This window comes from Cryptomeria japonica, chromosome 5 (assembly GCF_030272615.1).
Source record: "Cryptomeria japonica chromosome 5, Sugi_1.0, whole genome shotgun sequence".
NCBI classification, from domain to species: Eukaryota; Viridiplantae; Streptophyta; class Pinopsida; order Cupressales; family Cupressaceae; genus Cryptomeria; species Cryptomeria japonica.
Window position 1 is genome coordinate 23,883,275 of NC_081409.1, and position 23,067 is coordinate 23,906,341.

General features: G+C 40.5%; 2 protein-coding genes across 7 annotated transcripts in view; both read right to left on the bottom strand.

Moving 5' to 3' along the window:
- The window catches only part of LOC131073126 (protein PLASTID TRANSCRIPTIONALLY ACTIVE 14), a 273,647-nt gene that overhangs the window by 57,578 nt on the left and 193,002 nt on the right, over positions 1–23,067 (bottom strand). The gene's annotated exons all lie outside the window — the stretch shown is intronic.
- On the bottom strand, positions 9,814–10,836 carry LOC131073127 (uncharacterized). Its single transcript, XM_058009512.2, has 2 exons — positions 10,448–10,836; positions 9,814–10,339 (listed from the first exon to the last, which is right to left on the bottom strand). The coding sequence occupies exons 1-2, from the start codon at positions 10,595–10,597 to the stop codon at positions 10,028–10,030; spliced, it is 462 nt and encodes a 153-aa protein (XP_057865495.1). The 5' UTR covers positions 10,598–10,836; the 3' UTR covers positions 9,814–10,027.

The following is a 23,067-nucleotide window of genomic DNA, read 5'->3' on the forward strand; positions in this document are numbered from 1 at the left end:
TGCCAAAATGTCAAAGTGATCCTAAATTTTCGAAGTGTTGAGTTTGCAACTTGCTTTTCAAATGTGAGCCTAATGTATTTAAATGTTGCAAATTGGTGTGAATTTTGTGCTAGAGCATCAAAAGTCCCTACAAGAGTTGTTTTTCCCACTCCTAGTAGGTAGAATAAGTCAAAAATGCACAAAGTCCCGATGGACTTTTGTTTTCCACTCCTCAAATCCAGTTAAAATGTTAAAAGTCCGATGGAAATAGAATTTCCACTGAGCGAAATGGTAAAATTTGGTAAGTCTGGGCTTTTTCATTGTGAAAATCATCAAAGTCCTGATGGAAGACATTTTTCCCCCATGAAATTAAGGCATAAAACTGAGTTGTCCCAATGGGAGGCGTTTTTCCACTAAACATTAAAGGTGAAAATGGACTCCGTCCTAATGGGAGCATGATTTTCCACTCCATTTTGGGCAAGAGAGGTGATTTTAATGATGATTATGGTCTCAGTCCCAATGAGGTGTGTTTTTTCCCCTCATGGACTGAATTTGCAAGTGTTTTTTGGGGAAAATCCCGATGCATCTAGAACCTCCACTTAGGTTGTCCCGATGGAGATCGTTCTTCCACCAGGCCTTCAAGAGCGAAAATGTACAAGGAAAGTGTGTCCCGATGACCCACATTTTTCCACTAAGGGGTAAAATGACTAAGTTGAGTGAATTTGAGTGTCCAGATGAGGTTCGAATCTCACCATAAAGGAAAATGAGCGAAACGAAGTGAAATGTGGATGAATTTATGTTGTCCCGATGGAGGTCTATTCTCCACTAGGGACAAAATGATGGAAAATGGCTAAATTTACTTGTCTAGATGAGGTTTGAATTTCCCTTGGAGGTGTTTTGATGGATTTTGACAAGTTTTTAATGGGAATCACCTGGGGGTATTTTGCATGAAAATGATCAAATTTGTTTGTCCATATGGCCATCGATTTTCCCCTAGAGTGGATTTGTGAGTGAAAATGAATTAAGTGATGAAAATAACTTGTCCAGATGAGGGTTGATTTTCCCCTCAAGGGTATAATTTGCAAATTGGGGCGAGTTCAAGTGAAAAATATGTGTCCAAATGGAATTCGAATTTCCCCAAGTGGCTGGAGATTGAATTCAAGTGAAATTTTAAAGACAAAAGTGTCCCAATTGGCATCGATTTTCCCCTACCACATGTATTTAATGATCAAACAAAGTGAAAAGCACCAAGTGTTGAAATCCCAATGCATATCGATTTTCAACTAGGCTGGTAAAGGCAAAATTTTATCCCACATTGGCTATGTTGTGAATTTACAAGGGGAAAACATGAAAAAAACACTCAGTCCAGTGCCTATATATTATTATATTGTGACTGATATGACAGTTAGAGCTAGAAAGGACGAAGGAAGGTTCGCTACAGCTGAAGGAGGGTGCAATTTTATTCAAGACACTTGTGGCACCATTGTTGGGAGCAAAGATGTAAATATCTTAATCGGCAATAAATATTTTGGCCAAATTTTTTTTTAAAATTTGGAATCGGGAAAAAATCGGCAATAAATCAACAAAATTATCAAACATTTGAAAATAGACAATTTCTTACAATATTCTAAAAAAACACATGTATAACTAATTAGAAATATATAACAATTTAATAAATTTTTGATGATAGATTTTTATTACCATTTAAATTTGACATGAAATTTTTATTAAAAAAAATCTCTCACTTTAGTAACCAGAGCTATTAAATTTAATAATCTCTGTAATAGCTATTAAAATACAAAAAGTTTGACATGAAATTTTTACTAAAATACAGAAAGAGCTGAGTTTGTTCAGTTAATTTCATGATAGATTATTAGATAAAGCTTTGTAATTTAAAATTCAAAATCTCTCACTATTTTTAAATTTAATGATTTACAACTCTTAAAACTTAAATTAAAATGTTAAAAATGTTAAAACTAGTGGGTGTAGGGCGTCGTCGGCCGTCGGCAAATGCAACGTCGGGTGTTGTCGATCGTCGAGAAATGCAGCGTCGGCCGTCATCGACCGTCGAGAAATACAGCGTCGGGCGTCGTCGGGAAATGCAGTGTCAACTATCACTTTATTTTTTCCGCCAGCATTTATTGTATTTCGGTTTTTACTTTTAGGGTTTCAGCAAAATTAGAAGGCACGATTTTTTATTTTGAAATCGCGATTTAAACCGAAAAAAACCCGATTTATTTTAGAAAAAAACTGTGATTTTTTAGGTAAAATCGTTGTCGATTTTAACGCCGATTAAATCGGCTGCCCATTTGGATTCCGATATATTGCGATTTTTCCGATATTTTCATCCTTGGTTGGGAGATAGTTCAGTGCTTTGAAGGGGCACCATTGCTGGTTGAAGACATTTTTACCAGCTGTGACAACATTTCCAGCCACCATTAATCTGAAAATATTGTTACCAGCTCTCATTAAGTGATCCAAATCATTGTTTCCAGCCATTGCTAATGCCTAGGCGTGTTCATTTCCAGCTGATTGGGGCAAAATCGCACCAAGTATATGTGGTGCCATGATTATTGAGTGATCCCATCCATCAAAGTTGCAGTTGCAGGTGTTTCAGACCTCCAAATTCAGAAAATCAGACCTGCAACTATATTTTTGACATCCAAACTTTCATATTCTAAGTTTGCAGAGGTTTCCACCTCCGCGGCTAATATCAGGTAGAGTGGAATCTACCACGCAGCTGGTTTTCCACCATCCATTCAATGCAATGAGCTCATGGTTAGTGTGTGAAGCATTATGATCCAAGAACCAAAATGATCAAATCACCTAAGGGGATAGTGTTTGCATACTTAACCAAGGAGTCAATTGGAGAAGTATTTGGAATCCCTAGATGTACGGACATGCAAAAGAGAACCAAGGAAGAAGCACAAGCAAAATTTGAAAGAAGATCGGAGTCATGTATGGTAGTTATTAATAACGAGTGGGTCCTATTGTGCGTAGCACACACATCCCGTCTTTTCTGACGAGAACCCCCTTTCTAGTGGCCCGCTTTCCATAGAAAGAGAGGGAGCTCTGTTTGAGATCATTCTTTTTTAGGTGCTTTACAATCTCCTACTAAGCCCAACAAAAGCCCCTACTTATGCTTTGAATCGTAGTGTTGTGAAGTATTCACACATCGCCCCATTGCAAATGGGGACCCCTACTTTTTTGCTTTCTGGGGTTTGTTTCTAGGTCTTTTAGGTTTTGTCTATTAACCTTTGCATGCTAAGTATTGCCCAAAGGATCAATAAGATAGCAGGCTTTGTTTTAGCTAAAGGTGAGTCAGTGGATACTCTGGGTTAGGGTCATCTTTGAAAGTCTTCCTTAGGACAAAGTTTTGCTCTTGTTGCTAATTGTGTCTTGTTTGAGTTTGGGGAGGTCAATGAAGCTTGGTGAGTGAATATCATCTTTGAAGGTCTGAGTTAGGTCAAATTGGTGAGTGATGAAGTCTGGAATGTCATCCTGATCTTCAAATGTCCTGAAATTTGGCTGTCTAGAATGTCATCCTGATCCTGAAATTTGACTAAGTCTGGAAAATTGAAGAATCCTCCAAAAACTAGATTTTGCATTATAACTCCTGGAGGTGTAAAACCACTCTCAAACATCCTGACAGTATATATGGAATATAACTTAAAGTATAAGTTTCTTCTTTCTTATACTTAAATGTTATATTCCATATATGAATCCTGACAGAGAGACCAAAATGTCAAATTTCACTCCTGACCCTTCCAAAGGGCCCAGAGCGAAATTCTCCATAAGACATTCTACTTTGACCCAAACTTAGAACTAACTCATTCCCAGGCATTATTGAGGGCAAAACACTTGTTTGGATGAAGAAATGTGAGAAATGAAGTCAAGATTTGAGCCTAAATGAGAATTTCGCTCCTGACCCTTCCAAAGGGTCCAGAGCGAAATTCTCCCTAGACACTATTTTCTCCCTTGTTTGGGCTAACATCCTTGTTCCTTGGACATGGTGAGGGTAGATTGATATGTTCTTGCCTCAGGAAGTGATTGAAAGCATTAAGGAATGAAGATTTTGCCCTAAGACATGGATTTCGCTCTTGACCCTTCCAAAGGGTCTAGAGCGAAATTCATATTTCCTCTATTTTGCTCTTTAACTTGACCAAGTTGGGAACTTCTAAGCAGAGAAATGAAAATCGCCATGACTCACCTAAACTCGACGAGTCTGAGTCCGAGCCATGCTCGTCGAGTCTCTAGGACTCGGACTCGGAATCGTCCGAGTCTGGCGAGCAACTCGCCGAGTTGGCGAGTTTGGCTTAAACTCGCCAAAATCGGCGAGTCCCGAGCCCCAAACTCAACCAATGTCTAACTTCAAAAAAGACCCAAAAAAATTAGTTTTAAATGCTTTTTCAAATCCCTTTTTTTTTGTTAATTATCTCCTATCCCTAAAAGTGAACTTCATTTCATTCACTTGCAAAAATAGGAGTAAAGCGAATTGGGAAGAAAAACAAGGGTGCATAGAAGAAAAACCAGCAAGGAGGAAGCTCAAGTTTTCTTCAATTTGTCACATTGGAGCTGCATTGTGTTTGGATTTGGCGCATCAAGAGTTGGATAGGAAGAGTTTGCAGCTCATTTCAAGCTTGTTGTAACAGGTAAAATTGTTTTTTTGAAGATTATTTTGTTTCTTGTATGCAAAAATTCCATTTTCTATTCATTTATTTTGAAAGTTTTACATTTTCTTCCAAAATCTTTTGTATGTTTGTATGTAGCATGTAGTATGTAGTTGTACTATGTAGGGTTGTATGTAGGGTTTGTAAATTTCTTTTTTTTAAAGTAGGGTTTGACAAACCCTACTTTAGTTTTTTTGAATGTATGTATTAATTTTATTTTGTATTTGTAAAGTTTTATTGCATCAAACTTCACTTTATTATTTGCCTCAACTTCAAGTTTCAGAAAACTATCCTAAAATGTCTACTTCAGCTTCTAGACCCCCCATTAGAAAGGACCCTGCTTGGAAATATCATGAGCATTTTCCAGGGCAAGCAAAGGGGCAAACAAAATGTACATTTTGCAAAACAATATTCCATGGAGGTATATATAGACTGAAATACCATATTGCTCGTGTGCGTGGACATGATGCTGAACCATGCCTAAAAGCACTCCCTAAGGCCGTACGTGAATGTTATGTAATGGTTGAGGAAATTGAAAGGAAAAAGAAACAAAAGGAGGATCGAGCGGCCATTGGGAGAGAGGCAAATTTAGGAAGAGGGACATAGTTCGGTTGTGTTGGAGGCCCTTCTTCCTTACCTTCATATCGTCCCACTCAGTTTGCTACTGCTGGTGCTTCCACTTCTACTTCTATAAGTGGCAATGCCACCGCCACTTCTCATGCTCCTAGCACTAGTAGTTCTAGTGGGAGTGTTAGCATTGGACCTAGGATTCGTAAATCTAGGTTGGATTCCTTCTTTGTGCCTCGCACTACTCCTAGGTCCCAACAGTCGCTTGAGGGCATGGGTTGGAACAAGGAGGTCCATGATGTTGCTAAAATGGCAGTTGGCAGGTTTTGGACCTACAACAGTATTCCATTCTTTGCAGCCAGGTGAATGTTTTATAACTTTTATGTTTGATTGTTTTAATTTTTATACTTAACTTATCTCATTGAATTTTTATATTTAACGTATCTCACTGAGTTTATTTGCGACAGGTCTTCTTATTGGCAAGAAATGGTTGATGCCCTTACCATATGCGGGGTGGGGTTCAAAGCCCCTAGTGGGAATGATTTGAGTGGACCCATTTTGCCTCAAATGGTGGATGATGTGAAGAAGGATTTAGATGAACAACACCAGATATGGAGCACTAAAGGTTGCACCATCATGACTGATGGTTGGACGGATAGGAGAAATAGAACTCTCCTTAATTTTCTTGTTTTTTCCGCAGGTGATTGATTAATCTTAGTTTCATATAGTCTTTAATTTTTTATTTTTTATCTAATGGTTTATTGAATGATCATTGACCTAGCTTTATTTTTTTATTTCAGGGAGCACCGTTTTCATCAAGTCCATTGATGTCTCTGCCCATTGCAAGAATGCCACCTACCTATGTGAGCAGATAGAGGAGGTGATTGATGAGGTGGGTGAGGAGAACGTGGTACAGGTGGTGACCGACAATGCAGCAAATTATGTTGCTGCGGGTAAACTTTTGATTACAAACTAATTTTGTTTGCAAATAATTACTATCTTGTAGTTTATACCTCCATTAATTACAATTTACAATGCAACAAATTATGTTGTTGCAGGTAGACTATTGATGGAGAGGCACCCATCTATAGTTTGGACTCCATGTGCTACTCATTGCATTGACCTCATGTTGGAGGATATTGGAAAAATCCCATGGGACAAGAGATGTGTAGAAAGGGCAAGAAATGTGTGCAAATTTGTATATAATCATTCATGGGTGTTGACTCTTATGAGACAATACACAGAGCAGAAGGAGTTAACTCATCCAAGAATCACAAGATTTGCCACAAACTTCCTCACATTGCTGTCCATGCTTAAGTTTAAGTCTGCCTTGAGACGTATGATTGTTGGTGAGGAGTGGTCTTCCTCATCCTATGCTACCACCCCTGCAGGGAAAGATATAGTAGACTGCATTTTTGATGAGCAAGACTTTTGGGTCCCTTGTGATGAGATAATGAAGGTAATTTTTTTATAAATTCTACAATTTAACTTCATGTTTTATAACTTATTATATGTATTCTCTTATTTGCTCATTTTTCTAAATTACACAATATTTTCAGTTTTGTAGTTTGTTAAGCCCTTGGTGGTTTTGTTGCGAGTTGCGGATGGAGAAAAGCCCACAATGGGCTATATATATGAGGGCATGGATAGGGCGAAGGAGGGTATCAAATTCGTCTATGGAGGAGATGAGAGCAAGTATGGTCCCATTTGGGAGATAATTGATAGGAGATGGCATCATTAGCTTCATAGGCCCATCCATGCAGCAGCCTATTATCTGAATCCAGGATTCCGTTTTATCCCTTCTTTCAAGGCTGATGTGGAGGTCCTTAATGGGCTATACTCAATCATGGAGAAGATGGGACCTGCTGGTACTACTCAGATAGAGCTTATTCGAGAGCTACAGTTGTTCTCAGAGGCACAAGCGGAGACCTTCTCTCATCCTGTCACCAAAGACGGTAGGACAACTATGATGCAAGGTAAAAAGAAATTGTAAGGTTTAATTTTAGTTTTATTGTATATTGTAACTTGTTAAATGAGTTCATGAGTGAGACTGATTTTATTTATTTTTCTCATTTCAAACTTAGATCATTGGTGGAGCTTTTTTGGCCCAACACCAAATATTCAGAAGTTGGCCATTCGCATCTTGAGCCAACCATGCAGCGCATCAGGTTGTGAACGCAATTGGAGTATGTTTCAGCACATACACTCCAAGAGGCGCAATAGATTATCTGTGGAGAAGATGAATGATCTCGTCTTTGTTCACTACAACCTCCGCCTGAGAATGAGAAAGAATGCATTAGTTGACATCTCTCCTATCATTCTAGATGAGGTTGACCTTGAAACAAAGTGGGCCAATGAGAGTAAGACAGATCCTGAGATTCCTGCAGTTGTCTTTAATGATGATGACATTGATTGGATCGACCAGGTAGATATAGAGGTTGAGGCTGTAGCCATGGCAAAGGAGGAGCAGAGAGCACGAGCAGAGACAGGAAATACTGAGAGTGACACAGCTATTCTTGATGTTGGTGAGCATGGCATGGTGTCATGGGGAGTGACTATGGCTATTGAATCATCCAGGACCTACCTTAAACGCCTTCACAAGGGGCCCAAGTGAGAGGGTGCATGCTCCTCTGAGCCATAGGCTTGTAGTTGTATTTACCTTTGGTATTTGTATGAAACATTTGATGATGATCATGTAATGGACACCCCAGAATGCCCAAAAACCATACCAACCGCTGCTAGGAATTTTATCAAACAGTTTGCATCCAACTACTTATTTCTCCGTTTAATGTTTTAAATTCCCTTATGGCTCCGAAAATGAAATATTGGTTTGTTTTACATGGAATTGAAATCACAGAATATGAACAAGAATGAAACTACAATAATATGCAACTAGAAATTGAACTACTGCTGATATGATATTATTTTCAGAATTAATCAAATACATAGCAGATTTTTCAACTCACTAAATACTCCAGCAATAATGCTCCATCAAATGTTTTCCAATCTTGCTGCTACAATGACATGAATAGTGCCGCGTGAATAGTGTCACGTGAATAGTGCCACATGAATAGTGCCCACGTGAATAGTACCATGTGAATAGTGCCCGCATGAATAGTGTTGTGGCCTGTAGCTAGAAATACACCCAAATAGTGTTGTGGCCTGTAGCTAGAAATACACCCAAATAGTGTTGCTGCCTGTAGTTGGAAATGCACCCAAAATGCACCCAATCTGCCTGTTACTGAAGCTGAAAGCAATGGATTCCAAAGGCCAAACCCTAAGGGAATGACGTCTAGAATGTCACACGAGAGGATAGACGTCCCCTAATGCCAAGAAAGGATCTGCAACTCACACATCAATTTCTTCTCAAATTCAACATGCTGAATGAAGCCACAAAAGCTTCCTTTTATTCTTTCTCCAAGGGTCGATCCAACTTACTTAAGCCATGTGGGATAAAACATGTGCAATATAAAACATATTAAAATATTCACTTATGTCTCCCTTGGATGCCCCTTTGATTTGCACACATCCCCATAAAATAAATATTAAAGTAACACTTTAATATTTTACAATTAAATTAAATGCAAAGAAACGAGACTCGGACTCGGCTCGGACTCGGTGAGGCCGACTCGAGGCTCAGCGTCAGACTCTGCTCCAGACTCGGCTGGACTCGGGAAAGTGAAAAACTCAAGAAATTAAGAGATTTTTAAACATTTAAAACTTGTTTTAGAAACCCTTTATTGAATACACCTTAAAGACACAAAAACATCATTAAACTCGGCTCATTTGATTACATACACAAGTATACATCAATCACATAAGCATAAACGCAAATTGTAGCTGAAGAAAATAAGAAAAATAGATATATAAATATTGTCAAATGTATACAATATTACAAAACTCATGGAAAAAAAAATCCATGTCATCATATGATCATCATCAAATGTTTCATACAAATACCAAAGGTAAATAGTAAATACTAAATACAACTACAAGTGTACAAGCCTATGGCTGAAAGGGCCGTGCACCCTCTCGCCCTGGCCCCCCGAGAAGGCATTTAAAGTAGGTCCTGGATGATTCAGCAGCCATAGTCGCTCCCCGTGACACCATGCCATGCTCACCAACATCAGGAACGGCTGTGTCATGCTCACCAACATCAGGAACAGCTGTGTCACTCTGAGTCTCAGTATTTCCAGTCTCTGCTCGTGCTCTCTGCTCCTCCTCTACCATGGCTACAGCCTCAGCCTCTATATCTACCTGGTCGATCCAATCAATGTCATCATCACTAAATACAGCTATAGGAGTCCCAGGAGCTGTCTGATTCTCATTGGCCCACTCTGCTTCAAGATCAACCTCATCTAGAATGATAGGAGACATGTCAACTGTTGCATTCTTTCTCATTCTCAGGCGGAGGTTGTAGTGAACAAAGACGAGATCATTCATCTTCTCCACAGATAATCTATTGCGCCTCTTGGAGTGTATGTGCTCAAGCATACTCCAATTGCGCTCACAACCTGATGCGCTGCATGGTTGGCTCAAGATACGAATGGCCAACTTCTGAACATTTGGTGTCTCTGGGCCAAAAAAGTTCCACCAATGATGTGAGTTTGAAATGAGAAAAATAAATAAAATCAGTCTCACTCATGAACTCATTTAACAAGTTACAATATAGTATTGAATAAAACTAAAATTAAGCCTAACAATTTATTTTTACCTGGCATCATAGTTGTCCTACCGTCTTTGGCGACAGGACGAGAGAAGATCTCCCCTTGTGCATCTGAGAACATCTGTAGCTCTCGAAAAAGGTCTATCTAAGAAGTACCAGCAGGTCCCATCTTCTCCATGATTGCATATAGCTCATTAAGGACCTCCGCATCAGCCTTGAAAGAAGGGATAAAACGGAATGCCGCATTCAGATAATAGGCTGCTGCATGGATGGGCCTATGTAGCTGATGATGCCATCTCCTATCAATGATCTCCCAAATGGGACCATACGTGCTCTCATCTGCTCCATAGACGAATCTAATGGCCTCCTTCGCCCTATCCATGCCCTCATATATATAGCCCATTGCAGGCTTATCTCCATCCGCAACTCGCAACAAAACCACCAAGGGCTTAACAAACTGCAAAATTGAAAATATTGTGTAATTTAGAAAAATGAGCAAATAAGAGAATACATATAATAAGTTATAAAACATGAAGCTAAATTGTAGAATTTATAAAAAAATTACCTTCACTATCTCATCACAAGGGACCCAAAAGCCTTGCTCATCAAAAATGCAGTCTGCCATCTCTATCCCTGTAGAGGTGGTAGCATAGGATGAGGAAGACCACTCCTCACCAACAATCATACGTCTCAAGGCAGACTTAGACCTAAGCATGGACTACAATGTGAGGAAGTTTGTGGCAAATCTTGTGATTCCTGGACGAGCTAACTCCTTCTACTCTGTGTATTGTCTCATAAGAGCCAACACCCATGAATGATTATATACAAATTTGCACACATTTCTTGCCCTTTCTACACATATCTTGACCCATGGGATTTTTCCAATATCCTCCAACATGAGGTCAATGCAATGAGCAGCACATGGAGTCCAAACTATAGATGGGTGCCTCTCCATCAATAGTCTACCTGCAGCAACATAATTTGTTGCATTGTAAATTGTAATTAATGGAGGTATAAACTACAAGATAGTAATTATTTGCAAACAAAATTAGTTTGTAATCAAAAGTTTACCCGCAACAACATAATTTGCTGCATTGTCGGTCACCACCTGTACCACGTTCTCCTCACCCACATCTTCAATCACCTCCTCTATCTGCTCACATAGGTAGGTGGCGTTCTTGCAATGGGCGGAGGCATCAATGGACTTGATGAAAACGATGCCCCCTGAAATAAAAAAATAAAGCTAGGTCAATGATCATTCAATAAACCATTAGATAAAAAATAAAAAATTAAAGACTATATGAAACTAAAATTAATCAATCACCCGCCGAAGAAACAAGAAAATTAAGGAGAGTTCTATTTCTCCTATCCGTCCAACCATCAGTCATGATGGTGCAACCTTTAGTGCTCCATATGTGGCGTTGTTCATCTAAATCCTTTTTCACATCATCCACCATTTGAGACAAAATGGGTCCCCTCAAATCACTCTCACTAGGGGCTTTGAACCCCGCCCCGCATATGGTAATGGCATCAACCATTTGTTGCCAATAAGGAGACCTGTCGCAAAGAAACTCAATGAGATAAGTTAAGTATAAAAATTAAAACAATCAAAGTTATCAAACATAAAAGTTAGTAAAACATTCACCTAGCTACAAAGAATGGAATACAGCTGTAGCTCCAAAACTTGCCAATTGCCATTTTAGCAGCATCATGGACCTCCTTGTTCCAACCCATGCCCTCAAGCGACGGTTGGGACCCAGGAGTAGTGCGAGGCACAAAGAAAGAATCCAACCTAGATTTACGAATCCTAGGTCCAATGGTAATATTCCCACTACAACTACTAGTGGTGGGAGCATAAGAAGTGGCGGTGGCACTGCCACTTATAGAAGCAGAAGCAGAAACGGAAGCACCAGCAGTAGCAAACTGAGTGGGACGATATGGAGGTAAGGAAGAAGGGCCTCCAACACAACCTAACTGTGTCCCTCTTCCTAAAACTGTCTCTCTCCCAATGGCCGCTCGATCCTCCTTTTGTTTCTTTTTTCTTTCAATCTCCTCAAGCATTACATAACAATCACGTACGGCCTCAGAGATTGCTTTTAGGCATAGTTCGGCATCATGTCCACGCACACCAGCAATATGGTATTTCAGCCTATATATACCTCCATGGAATATTGTTTTGCAAAACATACATTTTGTTTAACCCTTTCCTTGCCCTGGAAAATCCTTATGATATTTCCAAGCAGGGTCCTTTCTCATGGGTGTTCTAGAAGCTGAAGTAGACATTTTAGGATAGTTTTGTGAAACTTGAAGTTGAGGCAAATAATAAAGTGAAGTTTGCTGCAATAAAACATAACAAATACAAAATAAAATTAATACATACATTCAAAAAAACTGAAGTAGGGTTTGTAAATTTTATTTTTTTTAAATTGTAGGGTTTGTCAAACCCTACAATTTAAAAAAAAAAAAATTTACAAACCTGTTGTGACCATTTCACACATCGCCCCATCGCAAATGGGGACCCCCTCTTTTTGCTTGTTTTTGTTCGTTTTCGCTTTCGTTTTTAGGGTTTTGTTAGTTAGTTAGTTGTCTGGATTTAGGGCCAAGCCTTAGGGTTTTAAATTTTGCCTTTTCAAGCCAAAATCCAGTCGCTTTTGAGAGCTTTTTTGAGCTTCTTTCCTAGAAGCAAATTTTTGAATGCAATGAATTCGCCAAAATGGTCTAATTTTCAATTGGAATGTTCATGCAGAGCTTAAACTTGTCTAAATGATGACCGTCAATGTGAATTTTTGTCTGATTGAATATTTTGACCAAATTTTGACTTTTTTGAAGTTTGATCCTGGGCATTGGAATTGATTTGTTTTCGCCTCGTGAAGTGTTAAAATGTGAAAAATCTTGTTATTTTGGCCTGTAGGAGCAAAATCGCTCCTGTCCCTCAGTGAAGGACGGGAGCTCAATTTCAAATATCTCATTGTCCTTGCAGAGCCCAGACAAATTTTACGTTTGAAGTGATGAAGAACGACGAGATCTTTTCATTGAATATAAATTGAAGATTTTCATGAGCACAGAAAGGTCTCCAGAAGGAAAATCGCTCCTGTCCCTCAGTGAAGGACCGGAGCTACAATTCAAATTTCGCCATGCCCATGCAAGATTTTGATAGCTCAGCAATTGGAGGACGTCCGAAGGAAGATACTTTGCCAAATGAATATAATTTGAGATGCAAAAAATGGAGAAAAATGACCTATATTGACTAAATCGCTCCTGTCCCTCTCCAAGGGACCAGGGCGAGGTACCTTGTAGCTCTCGTCCCTCTCCCAGGGACCAGAGCGATTCCCTCCATTTTGCAAAAACCAGACAAGGGTCAAGGCAAGTTTACGTTCAAAAACGAAGGAGAACATGAGATGAACGCATTGAATATAAATTGAAGATTTTTGGGACGTCCATACCAGTGTTAAATGCCTAGTTCGCTCCTGTCCCTCTCCAAGGGACCAGAGCGATTTTTGATATAATTGCCTTTGTTGCAAAATTACAAACAATGTCAAGGCATGGGTGGATAGAGTGAAGAAGGACGATTCCGTTGAATATAAACTTGGAACTTGGCAAAGTAAGATGAAAGCCACAAGGGAAGGATCGCTCCTGTCCCTCTCCAAGGGACCAGGGCGATTTGCTTTGGATTCCTTGTTTGTTTCAAGTTCAAGCTAAGTCAAGATGTCCTAAGATAGCATATGGTCCAAGGCATCGTTTGAAGATAATTTGCAAGGGTTTTGAACGTCCAAACATTGCCAAATAATGTAAAAGCCTCACATCGCTCCTGTCCTTTGGACAAGGACCAGGGCGATCCTATCAAAAACGCTCATATTCCTCCAAAATCGAAACAAGGCGAGGTTAAGCAAGACAAAGGACGGCGTTTGGAAAACATCACAATGAAGGATCGAAGGTCAAAAATGCATATTGAACGTGAAAAAATCAAGATCGCTCCTGTCCTTTGGACAAGGACCAAGGCGATGCTATTAAAACACTCCCGTCCCTTCAAAGATCAAAGCGAAGCAAGGTTAGGTAAGGTGAAGGACGACGTTTGAAGGACATTACCATGAAGATCGAAGTACAAAGTTGACAAGGCCAAGGAAAACATGTGGATCGCTCCTGTCCCTCTTCAAGGGACAAGGGCGATGATCCTTATAACATCGAAGGTACCTTGCAAAAGCAAATGGAAATAAGCGCAAAGGACACAAGCAATGATATTTCGAAGGTCAAAGATGCGAGATGGACATGAAAACAAGAAGATCGCTCCTGTCCTTTGGACAAGGACCAGGGCGATATGCACTTAAAGGACACCCATATGCGCACACAAGGCGATCAAATTCGAAGGACCATCAAGGTGATCGATTTTTAACATGGAGATGAAGGAGTTGGACGTAAGAAATGCAAGAATCATGCCAAAGATGGTGAATCGCTCCTGTCCCTCTCCAAGGGACCAGAGCGATGAGGTACGTCCCTCTATTTACATATTTTTTGGCGCCAAATTAAATAATTTGAATTTACTTTAAATGCTAAATCAATTTAAAAAATTGAAAATCCATTTTTATTGGCATTTAATATGGCGTTGACACTTATTAATTATTTTTGCCTTATTTAAAAAACCGAAATTTGCAATTTAAAAACGCAAGGCATTAGTAATTAATTAATTAATTAATAAAAAAAAATCGATTTGAGCGCTCATATATGGAGGTCGGCCTTGTTATTTCATTGCAAATCATTTAAAAAGTGGTTTTGTTTTTATTAAGTCGGCCTAAGGGGTAGAGGATGCAAGCGCTATATAAGGGGGTAGAATTATCATTTTCTACATCATTATTTTTACCTTCCTTTATGCGAGTTGACAAGAGGCGAATATAGTGCGAGTTTTATTTATCCAAGGTGGCAAAGACACTCCAAAGGTGGTGCGAATTGCATTGAAGACCAAGGGTGGCGCGCTTAGACATTCCAAAGGTGGTGCGACTTCAAACCAAAGGTGGCGTAGACATTCCCAAGGTGGTGTGAGGCGTGCGAAGTGTGTTGGAAGAGGTGTGAATTGCATTGAAGATCAAAGGTAGAGCGAATTTGAAGATCCATCCAAGACCACGCCTAAGGCGAATTTGCTAAGGACTTGGTGATTTATTTGTGCGAAATTGAAGATCACATTCTCTCCAGAGGTGGCGAAATCAAATTTGAGGGAATCATATTGAAGATTATCTTATACCTCAAATTTTGCCTAGGCGAATTTTGTTTTTGCATTCTAGAGTTAGCTCTCTATCGAGGTATGGCGATTTAATTATTATTGTTTTATTCATTCATCGTCATATTTCAAATTTTGAATTTTAAAATCTCTTAGCTCAATCGTTGTATTTTAGGAAATGATAACTCTAGGGACTTATCATGAGGTTTCCTAAAATCTATCTCTCTTATCTACGTTATTTATTGCAAAATCTATTTCTTATAATGAAATGTTGTGTAGGTATGGCGACCCCAAAGGCGGGAGCATCCACCAGTCGCTCGGCTCTCATGAAAGAAGATCAGAAGACTGAAGAAGTGGAGACCAAGATCGTGTCCAAGTGGAGCAACATTGGAGATACAAACTTGGGGAACTTTAGCACGAAGAAGTTCCGAGAGGTCCCTTACATCGGCAAGCCATCACCTGTCGCCCGGAGAATAATAGAAAGTGGCATCATTAAGGCGGCCGGTTTTCCTCCAGCCATTCAGTGTCACGAGTTGATGATCGAGTGTGCCCGTCATTACAATCCACAGTCCAGGACCATTGTGTCCAATGAGGGAAATATTTTGGCGTACCTTTCAGAGGAGGCCATAAGTGAAGCCTTCCATCTTCCAGAGCACAGGGACATGATATACAAGAGCATTGAAGGAGCCAGATCAGTGTACGATGATGATCCAGATGCTTGCCTAAGCATAATCAACAAGAACTGGCTACTTAAGAGTCGTCCCCGTCTGAGCAAAGTACCGAACACACCACACCGGATCGATTTCCAAGAGGAGTACAGAGATTTGATTACCATGCTCAACAGAGTTACAGGAGCACCTCATGCCTTCTATTTTGAGAAATGGATGTTTTATTTCATCCAGGTGATTGTTCAAGGGAAGGGTACAATACATTGGGCTAGGATAATTAGCCATTGCTTAGACGTACAGTTGAGAAGACTCAGGGCTACTAAGTCCTTCCACATGAGTTCATATGTCATCTATACCTTAATCAGGAGCGTTGAGTACGCAGGACTACCTCACAGAGGAGTGATTGGAAGAGGACCCGGCGAGGTCAGAGTTTGTGAATCCTATACTCACTTGCATCATCCACCAGGGAAGAACTACAAGTTAATCAATGATACTTTCACAATGAACATCACCAGGACGTTGCAAGGAGGGATTCACAACAGATTATCTCAGGATGCCCAGGAGCTAATCAAGAGGTACGGTGCTTGGTTCATTCAGTTTCCCAAGTTCACTTACATTAGAGTGTATGGATGTCCTTTACCTCCATACATGTTGCCGAGGTACCCGACAGACAGGATTGTGTTACTTGAAGTAACAAGGCAGTTGGCAGCATATGTGAAGGCATTCAGACACAGACATCAGAATGGAGTTCAGGTACCTATTATTTTGGGTAATTCAGTTGAGGTATGTCCCAATGTCTCAGCCATGGATGATGCAGAGAGGGAGTTAGCCTTGTATCCTTTTTCATCTTTTGCTTGGAGGAATAGTTTTGATCCTCATGGACATTTAGAGGAGACAGTCGGTAGAAGATTTAGACATGAGTACCAGATTGAAGATTTTATGATGAATCTCCTAGATGATCTCGAAGTGAAACGAAAGATACATTCTAGATTGCCTTTGGATTTCATCAGGAAATGTAAGATTTACAGAGTAGCCGACCAAGCTCAGGACAACGGCAGGCACATCCAATCTTCATATGATAGAGAGAGTAAAGCAATAAGTTTGAATTGGAATGAGCCCGAGGCCGTGGATTTAGATGAATTGATGGCACCAGTCTTGTCTTGTACTCGCAGATGGGTAGACATTCAACATCAGAAGTTGAGAGAACAAGGCATAGCCATGTCTTTTACTTTGGAAGAAAAGCCAGCCGAAGGAGGAGCCAGTGTTAGTGAAGGCAATCCTAATCCTAGGAATTCAGGTGAAGGTAACCTTCGATGTGCCAGTGAGGGCAATCTCCATTCGAGAGGTTCAAAGAGAAAGGAAAGATCAGAAAAGAAAGAGCCTTCCAAGAAAAAGCAAGGTGCTAACAAAGATCAAACACCAGGTACTTCTTCCAGGCCAGAAGATAGAACAGTTCGAGTGGAAGAATCCATGGAATCGATGGTACAGAATGACAGGCAGAAGGAAGAACAGGCACAGCATGTTTCATCCGATGGATCTCTCCAAGACTATGATTTAGAAGAAAATAATGAAGTAACATCTCCTCCCAGACAAGAAGAAGTAGTACACAAAGAAATTCAAGTTCAAGAGACAAGATCAAATATCCCAGATTGGTTGAAGGAAAGATTGACTAAGGTGATCGTAATTGAGGACGAGGACAGTGCAATCGATCTAGAGAGCCTTGTTGGACGCTCACATATGACAACAGAGAAGAAGAAGGCTACAAAGATGTCCAAGATGATTCGAGATGAGACTGGATCTAGAAAACTGCAGATAGCTACACCGGCGGCAGACAAATATGAGGGTGAGATCCTAGCAGAAGACTATCATATACAGACTATTGAGTTAGGACCATCCACAGCAGAGCAGACTTTAGATGATGCCACCGACACATTTGAGGCATTGAAGGATAAATTTAGAGAAGAAGTAGAGAAGAATAGAAAGCTTGAGAAAGAGGTCGGTGCATGGAGAACATATTTCAGTCACATCAATGAACCTTTGGGACGTCAGGATCCAGTTAGATCACCATTGCAGGCATTGCCCCTTCAATCAATCAATGAAGCAGAGAGATTTAGGAATATGGTCCAGCGTACATGTAATTGGATGGATAGATCTCACACGGTGGCCATTGAGTTTATTACAAGGATGTCGAAGATCACCCATCAGGCTAACCAAGTCCTTGAGATAATCCACAGACTGATGGCAACAGTAGATGCATTTGCCCATACCAAGGACGTTGTCATTCCTGTCTTGAAAGTTATAAGACATACATCCAGAAGAATTTTAGCACAAGAGAAGATCTTGGAGGGCGATTCTCACAGTTTGTTTCAGTGGTCAACCTTACTCCATATAAAGAGTGTTCTCTTTGAGGACATCAGTATTAGATGTGGTCAAGTTGAGGAGGTGATCAATCCGATCCAGGACAGAGTATTTGAGGTACTTCGTACCATTCTTGGCAGAAGGATCGAGGTCGAGACAGATGTGGATTTACAAGAATTTGAAGATAGAATCAAGATCATCTTTCGCAAGGACGCAGATGTTACAGATGAGCAGTATGATCAGATGTATGCCACCATGCTCCTAATTGATAGAACTAAGGAACTTGAACCTACTTGGGACACAGCTCTTCTAGATGCATTTGATCAGGTTATCCACTTAGAAGAGAGTATCAAGAATCTTCCCGAGATTCCAAGCACAGAAATCGAAGGAATTGTGACAAAATTCATTGCATATGCTAAGAAAGAGAATTGGAAGGGGAATAAGATTCTAGATGAAAGGTTGTTACAGATGACATGACATCTTAATTCTCATTGGCTGATACCTCCTAGATTTTTGTGCCAAATTTAATATTTGGCTATGTATTTAATGTTGTTCAGTAAAAAGGAGGTCATTTGTAACAAACCCTAATTAGGGTTTAGGTGTCATGATCTTGTCCATTGATTTACTTTCAATCTGGACCTTTCATTGTAACTGGGGATGCTATTTATACCCCCATTTTTCATTTCATTTATAACAGAATAGTAAATAGAGAAATAGAGAATAGAGTTGTAAGCAATTTTTATGTTGTAGCAAGATTGAGTCTTGAAGAGAGAAGTTCAAGCAATTGTTGTATATGATGACTTGGAAATCAATAAAATATTGAAGTTATGGTGTTTTGTTGCAAGTTTCTTGAGTTATCTTCATGGTTGTTGGATGTACTTGAATCACGCTCAATCAAAGTAGTTTGTTAATTTGAAAGACTAAGTGTGAGATTTGATATTTGGTAGGATTCGTAATCCAAACCACTAGCTTCTTGCTGATTGTAGGAACGCCTTGCGTGGTCGACTGGAAAACGTTTTGAGTCCTTAACCTTCAAGCATTTTCGCATCTAGGATATGTACCTTCGTAGTAGTGTCCTTGGTCTTTGATGCATTGAACACCATTATTACCTTAGAAGATCGCACTAATTTCAGTTGAGTTGTTATCTTATGGCAAAATTGAAATTGGTTGAGTCTTGCCAAAATCTCATTCATGCTAAGTCGTTCATAGGATTAGACTAGATTAGATTTACTCAAACCCTGTCCCTTTTTCCTTTTTTTTTTTGAAAGTTCCTTTTAGATTAGTAAAACCTTCGAACTATTGAATCCGTAAGAAGCCTTGAAGGAAACAGCAAATCACATCATACCACTAAAAGCTTGTCCACACGTGGAGACCCCACTAAAAGAACCTTGGAGTCCACCTAACTGATCCTTTTTGCAGATCTTCAGCAGTTAGAGACTATTTTCTCAAGAGAGGATAAGATGCCTGTCGGTATTTTATTCTGTGTATGATTGTGTACAAAATACACGTCAACAAAACCCTACATACAACCCTACATAGTACAACTACATACTACATGCTACATACAAATTACAAACATACAAAAGATCTTGCATACAAGAAAATGTAAAACTTTCAAAATAAATGAATAGAAAATGGAATTTTTGCATATAAGAAACAAAATAATGTTAAAAAAAACAATCTTACCTCTTACAACAAGCTTGAAATGAGCTGCAAACTCTTCCTATCCAACTCTTGATGCACCAAATCGAAACACAATGCAGCTCCAATGTGACAAATTGAAGAAAACTTGAGCTTCCTCCTTGCTGGTTTTTCTTCTATGCACCCTTGTTTTTCTTCCCAACTCACTTTACTCTTCCTTTTTTTGCAAGTGAATGAAATGAAAGTCACTTTTAGGGCTAGAAGACAATTAACATTAAAAAATGGATTTAAAAAAACTTTCCAAACTAATTTTTTTTTTACTTTTTACTTATGCCAACGCCAGCCGAGTCCAGGGCTCGGGACTCACCCAGTTTGGCGAGTTTGGCGAGTCGAGGGCTCGGGACTCGTCCACATCTTGTCGTAGATGGAATACAACCGCTCAACTCCCGAGAGCTTCCGACTCTCGAACGCAATGGGATGATGGTCTTGCATCAACACCACTCCAATGCCTTCCCCCGAGGCATCGCACTCCAGGATGAAAGGGCGAGTGAGGTTTGGTAGTGCCAGAACCGGACATGTACTCATAAATTCTTTTAATTTGTCGAAGGTCTGTTGCGCTTGCGCATTCCAACAGAACGATCCTTTCTTTGTCAGATTTGTCAGAGGTGCCCCAAGCTGTGAAAATCCTTTCACAAACCTTCTATAATAACTGCACAAACCAAAAAATCCACGCAGCTCTATGAGAGTCTTGGGTGGAGGCCAATCCAAAATGGCCTGAATCTTCTCCTGGTGAACTTGTACCCCCTGGGCGCTGATGACGTGACCCAAGTATAGGACCTCAGTCATTCCAAATTCACATTTGGACCTTTTGGCATACAATGATTGTGATTCCATAATCCCCAATACTTCATCCAAATGCCCCACATGTTCCTCCCAAGTCTTATTGTAGATGAGTATGTCATCGAAGAATGACAATAGGAACTTATGCAGTTGCTTGTTGAAGATGTGGTTCATGCAGGACTGAAAAGTGGTCAGAGCATTGGTTAATCCAAACAGCATGACCAAGAACTCATAGTGTCCGTAATGGCAACGAAAGATTGTCTTTTCCACATCTTGCTCCCTCATACGGATCTGATGGTGGCTGGAGCGGAGATCGATAATGGAGAAATAGATTGTGCCATGTAGTTCATCCAGTAGCTCATCGATCCTGGGAATGGGGTATGTATTCTTCATAGTCTTCTTGTTCAATGCACGATAGTCGACACACATTCTGAGAGTTTCATCCTTCACCAGTACCACCGAGGATGCAAAGGGGCTAGAGTTGGACCGGATCCATCCTTTATCAAGAAGTTCCTGCATCGTTTTCTCTATCTCATCTTTCAACTTCTTCAAGTGGCGATAGGGTGTGGTGATAACGGGTTTTGCTCCTTCCTCCAACTCGATGGTGTGCTCAAACCCTCGGTGTGGGGGTATACCAGGTGGAATATCAGTGAAGACCAAACTATGCTCATCCAAAACCGACTGAAGTTCCTCATCCTGGTAGTAGGTCGATTGCTCTTTCACAAGTTTTGTTGAGATCAAGCAATGTGCTACCCAGACTACTTCATCATGTTTGAAGATGGCTTCCATCCTTTTGGCGAAAATCTCCCTCAGGCCACCATTCGACATTCTCCTGAGAACCACCTTCCTGCCATCCACCTCGAATGAGAACTCCATCCTTTTGAAGCTCTGCATGTACTAGTCGAGGATCTCTATCCACTAAATACCCAATATGACATCCGCGTCATCCAGATCTACAACAAAGAAATTGTCGGTCATCGTGTCATTTCCCATGGTGATGCTCAGTTGCGGAACCAAGTGAGTGCATGATAGGAGATTGCCTCCTTCCACCTTGACATCGAACCCTTCATGTTCCTTTGTACACAAACCCCTTCAGGTGATGAGTGATGAGTTTATGAAGTTGAGCGAGGCCCCACTGTCAAGCATAACAAGAATTCATTGCCCTTGGAGTGTACCGCGAACTCTAAATACACTGCACCTTGGGGTACCCGCCAGTGTGGCAATGACGCCCCCCCTCTGTACTAATGTGGAGATTCTCTCCGCCAGGCTGGCTTCTTCGACAGATTCTTCCCTTGAGGGTTCACTTTCCTCATGCTCCTCTTCTCCATCGGACATCACTTCAATATAATGAATCTTTCCTTTGCCCAAACATCGGTGTCTTGGTTCCCATGGCTCCTTCTAGGTGAAATAAAGCCTCTTCCTTCTGAGTTCTTGTCTTGTGGCTTCATCGAGCGATGACCCCTTCAGAAAGGGTTTATTATCCTTCTCCTTCGAAACGAAAGATGGTTTGGTATGTGCAAAATTTCAAGAAGAGGAAGATGTTGCCATATTACGGGCCTTTTTTATTGCTTCCGTGACATGCTAGGGTTGAACCCTTTCACCCAACCTTTCAATGGTTCCATCAATTCGTCCATGAACAAGACCACCAACCTCCACTCTAAGATGTCAGTTTCCAACACGGATAGTCTCTAGAATTCTATGATGTAACTGTCCACAGGTCCTGACTGCTTTAGTTGTGCCAACTCCTTGAAATTAAGTTCAAGATCCTTCCCGTCAAATCGATCTATGAGCTTCTCTATGAATTCGGCATAGGAAGTTATCTGGTCATGGCCAAGAGTGACCATTCCATGATGCCACCATTCATGTGCGACCCCTTCCAGGTGGAGTGTTGCAAACGTGATAGCTTCATCTTGAGGCATCGGGTTGAGTTGGAAGTAGGTATCTGCTTTTTGAACCCAGGCTCGTGCCGAGGTTGCTCCGGCCCCATCAAAGGATGATAGGATGATCTTGCCAACCTTCCGCTTGATGTCATTGTTATAGGGTCCATAATGGCCCCGACTTCTGCCGCCCAAGTATTTCATCCGAAGCTCCACATAATCCTTGAACAATATGTCCCCCTCAAGATTTACATCCCTCCAATCTTGGTTCAACTGTACTTGCATCTCCCGAAAGGTGGGCTCGTGCTCCCCGCGTGGCGCTTCTGATTTCTGAGGAAAAGTCGGCATCAGCAGCCATGAATGTGAGCATTTGACGTTTGACCTTCCCATGACCAAATCATTGCCCTACCCATTCTGTTCTCCATTCGTTTTTCCCAAGGCCAATTGTCGTAAGGTTTCCTCCATGATTTGTTGTCGTTGCTCTCCTCTGGTTAAGGTGTCGTTAAGCTGAGCTTGGCTTTTGGTTAGCTCCCTTAATAGTGCCATGACTTCTCTTGCAGGATCCTGTGGTTTCCCCATTCTATCGGCCGAA